The 5,546-nt window shown below is 32.5% G+C and overlaps 2 protein-coding genes across 2 annotated transcripts in view; both read right to left on the bottom strand.

Moving 5' to 3' along the window:
- LOC104711193 (11-beta-hydroxysteroid dehydrogenase-like 3) lies at positions 1,092–3,287 on the bottom strand. Its single transcript, XM_010427874.2, has 6 exons — positions 3,024–3,287; positions 2,167–2,359; positions 1,939–2,024; positions 1,684–1,815; positions 1,470–1,598; positions 1,092–1,372 (listed from the first exon to the last, which is right to left on the bottom strand). Exons 1-6 carry the CDS (start codon positions 3,204–3,206, stop codon positions 1,166–1,168), a joined length of 930 nt encoding a protein of 309 aa, XP_010426176.1. The 5' UTR covers positions 3,207–3,287; the 3' UTR covers positions 1,092–1,165.
- LOC104715359 (11-beta-hydroxysteroid dehydrogenase-like 2) overlaps positions 4,282–5,546 on the bottom strand; it is a 4,291-nt gene continuing 3,026 nt past the window's right edge. Inside the window, exons 2-6 of the mRNA XM_010432772.1 lie at positions 5,409–5,541; positions 5,217–5,302; positions 4,807–4,938; positions 4,587–4,713; positions 4,282–4,490 (exon numbers count right to left, since the gene is read on the bottom strand). Coding sequence (XP_010431074.1) covers positions 4,282–4,490; positions 4,587–4,713; positions 4,807–4,938; positions 5,217–5,302; positions 5,409–5,541 — 687 coding nt within the window. The remainder of the gene's footprint in view (positions 4,491–4,586; positions 4,714–4,806; positions 4,939–5,216; positions 5,303–5,408; positions 5,542–5,546) is intronic.

The following is a 5,546-nucleotide window of genomic DNA, read 5'->3' as shown; positions in this document are numbered from 1 at the left end:
TCTTACCTCTAAGGAAAATGCTATAGAGCTATTTGCTGTTTTCTAATTTTTGGAAATCTTTACACTGACTTATGGCTGTTTCGTTGTATAGGAACCAATACTTGGGACAGGTTTGAACTTAGGGTTCACAAGAGGGTGATTGATCTCTTCAGCTCCCCTGACGTGGTTAAGCAAATCACTTCGATCACAATTGAGCCTGGTGTCGAGGTCGAGGTCACTATTGCTGACTCTTAGACGAACACTTGTTCCAAAAACCGCTTCAAGAAAGAAAGAATGTATTTCATCGTTTCTGGTCCTACTTTTTTTGTTTCTGGTTAGCGCAACCTTATGTCTTCTTGGGTTTTGATAGTTCTGAGGTGGTTTTGTCTATCATATTTTCTTCATCTATTAAGAGACCTTAATGAACCATTTCAAGATCTTGATTTCTTACATAATTTCATTTTGTTACACTAAAGAGTAAAAATATTATCTTCAATGTGGTAAACGGAAATAGAACTAAGATTGTTTTGAGTTGAAGGATTGTTGACAATGTACTGTGCAAATAGATTTTGAGACTTCCAAGATCACGCATGTACTTTGTGACCAATGGTCTCATTTTCCATGAACCAAAATCTTCAACATCCCTGAACTGATGTAGATGATGTAGAGAGATATGTATAAGGGTAGTATAAAGAAGCAGAGATCAGACTGTATTTTAAGTAGCAGTAGGATTAGATCTTTATTTTACCTTCATTTGGTTCTGGATTCAGCTGGCCACTCTACATCAGAGAGTGTCACACTTTCATACATTTTTGGTTATTATGTATGATTGGTGATTTAAAACAAGGAACTTCAAGCTTCACCTATCCATATGAGGTCATGTTCGTTTCTTCATTTAGATTCAACATTCAGATGCATCCTCAAATTTTGAATCAGTTTTTGCATCGGGCAGTTGTATCGCAGTACAAAGTTGTTCGTTCGTCAAAAAAAATTTAGATGCAATCGTATATCAAAATCACTTAATGTGACATATTGTAAGCTAATGAGATTTTCTATCGATCAAGTTACCTTTTTAAAGTATCAAACAAAATGCGTTTTCCAAAGATCAAACGAATCAACAATTATACGTCTTACTGAATAATAGCAATCATTGCAACACAACACTTGAGACTAGAGATTGGTATGATCAATCACGCTTGAAATAAGGTTTGAGATAACTAACAAATAGATAGTTGAGCAAGTAGTCAACGATTTCGGGACATACATTTTTCATTACAAACACCCATTTCATCCAAGATGGCTCCTCTATGTATGTCTCTCCTCTGCCAATACCTCGGAAGATTGATTTTGCGCATCTACTCACTGATTCGGATAGAAGAAAATCTGAACCATACTATATTTTTCAAGAAAGCAAACAAAAAGACATAATTAATAAAATATCACATGTATATTATGGTATTAGATTCATGTACAAGTGTTTTCTTACTTACCTTTTCTAAACAGTGAGGAGTGGTCATATCTGTTGATACAACGCCTGGAAGAACAATTGTTATTTTGATATCTGGACTGAGCTCTATTCTTAATGTCTCAAAGAATCTTAATAAAGCTGCTTTGCTTGCCTTACGAAAGTAACCAAGTAACATCAATACTAAGTTGAAAAAAAAAAGAAAAAAAATTGTTTGTGCTATTTAAATCAAATCTTACTGAATAGATGCTTGCCAATGGCAAAGGTATATTTGCTGAACCTGAGGCAATCACAATGATTTTTCCTTTGCTCTTTCGGAGATGAGGAATTGCAAAATAAGTGATATATGTTGTGCCCCAAAAGTTGATGTCCTTAGCGTGTATACACACAAATTAGATAAAGTAGTCAATATAGAGTTTGATTATTGATTTTGTGTTTGAAGAAATTGATAATTTATGGATTACCATCAATATAAGTTTTGTTAGGAAACTTACCATTATAGAATTAGCATCTTGAATTTGAGTGAAATCTTCGAAAAGAACAGTTTGAAATACACCAGCATTGTTGATCAGGTGGTCAACTGTCCAAATATGATAACTTGATTAGAAGAATATGTATATCTATCTACAGTTTCATTATTATTTATGTTGTATACATATCAAAAGTTAATTATAACTTAGTTTGGATTTGTATGTAACAAAGTGGAACAAAAGTATACGTACGTTTCCCGAAGTGATGAACCGTCTCATTGATGAACTTCTTGCAGTCCTCAACCTTAGCAACATCACCAGGTATGATAATGACGTCTCCCGATCCTAATTGGCGTGATGTTTCTGCTACTATCTCTAGACGATCCTTTCTTCGAGCAACAAGAGCTAAACATGCTCCTTTTTTTGCGTACTCGTATGCCACATGCTTTAGTTTTTTTTTTTTTTTTTACCAACCCAACAAAACAAACATAAATAATCTCAACCAATATATATCATATCAATTTATGTGGATCTACTGTATGTAAATGAATTATAAATATGATGCTTTAGAATTATTACAAGTAGCGATTTACAGCTCACTACTGATAATCTAGATATATCATCAAATAAATGATCTATGTCTTTTAGACAGTACACATATAATTTCAAGAGACTCCACGACAATTTAGGACCTCGAAACCATAAACAAAATCAACAATTCACGTGTGATTCTTTATTATACATATACACACATATACACATATAATTGAATGAGTAATAGAATAAGAAATAGCAATATAAATAGCAATATATCGTTCATAAGGTATGTTTTTTGAGGAAAAAAAAATATAGTTATATATCCGTATACATGTAGTTCAAATAGATGATTATCCAACAGCACACATGATTACGAAAGATTAGTAATTAAATCAGTATACATGTAGAATTTTTTGCAAAAGTTCTACAAAAGTATGTCTTCTCGACTACTATCGTAAATTACTTGGTATTGGTCAATAAAAATAAATAGAAACTCACTTAACGCAAAAATAAAAGAAAACGAATTAAACATATGTTAACAAAAGGCCATATAGCATTCAAAGCTAACTAACCTCTCCGATGCCAGAAGAAGCGCCGGTGATGAGAACTACTTTTCCGGCTACGTTTTCGAAGCGAAGGTACTTATGAAGATAAAGCACAAGTTTGACCAAAAGATAAAATGGATAAAAGAGGAAGAGAAAGATGATAGTAAGAGGAGGAACAAGCAGATTGAGAATGGTGGTAAGCATATCCATGTTGTTCTTTGGCAGAACCAATACCACTACCTCTCTACTTGTCTATGGGTATTATAAATGTTCAAACTTTCACTTTACAGAAATAGTCTGTTTTAATAGACACAAAAGGAGACGAAATAGATGCAAGTGGAATTGGCTGGTGCACCTACCTACTTAAACTTTTAATTACGTTTAGGAGATTTTAAAGTGTTGAGCGATTTGAAAGTATATCAAAACTTAAATCATATAAATTGATATTGTTAGGAGTTAGGACTGTAATGTTTAGTTATTTTATAGAATATTAGTTAACAAAAATATTTTTTTTCTTAAATTCCATTCACATATAACGTAGGAGATTTTACTGATTTTTATTTTTTTTGAAACATACGAGTTTTGTTCAACGTAAAACGAATGTTTTTGATGCGCTACTAAAATCTTATAGTTTCCGCTCGAAAAGTTAATGTTGAGAATAGACAACATAAAATATATTTATGTCAACACTTGAGATTTTGTTTATGAACACATGTGAAAGTGACATTCATGAATTAAGCATTACGATTAGTGCTCATGTATCGCAATAATCCATTAGTCAATAGTAGCATATTTAGCTATGCACGTGTTCGAGGTTGATGACGTATCGACTCCATGTTTCGAACTCTGGGGACCAAAAGACACGTGGAACTTTGACACTGGTCAAAATGTCTTTGGGATGACAAGAGATTGTCATTGTAACTCAACTAAAAAATGGAAAAAATAATCACATGACTGCGCGGAGAACACAATATATCGTTAGTAGGACGAAGTGGGATTTCGAGTTTAAGTCGACTCGAAAGAATTTGCGACACATTTTGAAGCTAATATAAATGTATGTACAAAGATCTTATAATGATACATACCAATTCCAGAACAATTATATCCAATTGAATCACCTTTATTTATACGAAATGTTCGATTCTAAAACAAACTGAAACAAATATGAAGAAAGGGAAAAAGAGAAAGTAAAAGACTTAGATGTAATAACAAAGTATAAGTTTCATGTCCATAATGACAACACAGCCATAGTTGAAGACTAGAGATCTTGGATAGATCGATCTAATCAATCACGCTTGCAGAAAGGTTTGGCATAACGAACAAATAAATAGTTGACTACGTAGTCAACGATTTCAGGACAAACATTTTGTGTCAAAAGAATCCATTTTATCCAAGATGGCTCTGCTATGTATGTCTCTCCTCTACCAATACCTTTGAAGATCGCTTTTGCGCATTTACTAACTGATTCCGAAAGGATGAAATCTGAACCAAGCTATATATTTTATATAAAGCATTAACACACATAAAAAATATATTTTCATATATATAATTAAGGTCTAAAAATATTGTACAAATGTTATTACTGACCATTTTCTATAAATCGAGGAGTGGTCATATCCGTAGATATATATCCTGGCATCACAATTGTTATTTTGATATCCGGACTGATCTCAACTCTTAACGTTTCAAAGAATTTTAATAAAGCTGCTTTGCTTGCCTATACATCATACCAAAGAAATATCAATATATCATATAAAATATTTCTGTACATATGAGAAGTATGTAAAAGATTTTGTAAGGAAAAAGTTACTGAATAGACGCTTGACGATGGCAAAGGTATATTTGCCGAAGCAGAAGTAATCACAACGATTTTTCCTTTGCTTTTTCGAAGATGAGGAATGGCAAAATAGGTTATGTATGTTGAGCCCCAAAAGTTGATATCCTTAAATATACATTACACAGAAATTATATAAAAACTGAGGTGAAATGTTTTTGTCTAGAAAACTAGAATTTTGAAAAATTGTTTTTTTTATGTATTTTACATTTTAAGAGTGATCGCAAAAGCAAACCAATACTTTCAAAGAGAAATTTAGCTAATGTGCTACATCGGACAAACTAATACTTGTGTTTGAAGCAATCCAAATTATGTTCAACAACAGCTAAGCATTTTTCTTAATATAGAGACTATTAATAAAATTGTAAATGGAGAAAGATACTCACCATTATATGATTAGCATCTTGAATTTGGGTGAAATGTTCGAAAAGAACAGCTTGAGGTATCCCAGCATTGTTGATAAGGTGGTCCACTTGATTAGCATAATGGTTACCAATTTGACCAAAAAATCATAAAAAGTTAGAAGTTCATAATCATAACAGTAATATAGATAATAATCCTTTTATTCGAGTACGTACGTTTCCCGAAATGAAGAATTGTCTCATCGATAAACTTCTTGCAGTCATCAACATTAGAAACATCACCAGGTATGATGATGACATCACCAGATCCTAATTGACGTAGTGTTTCTGCTACTATCTCTAGACGATCCTTTC

Source organism: Camelina sativa, chromosome 9 (genome assembly GCF_000633955.1).
Source record: "Camelina sativa cultivar DH55 chromosome 9, Cs, whole genome shotgun sequence".
Taxonomy (NCBI): domain Eukaryota; kingdom Viridiplantae; phylum Streptophyta; class Magnoliopsida; order Brassicales; family Brassicaceae; genus Camelina; species Camelina sativa.
This window is presented reverse-complemented; position numbering and strand designations above follow the sequence as displayed.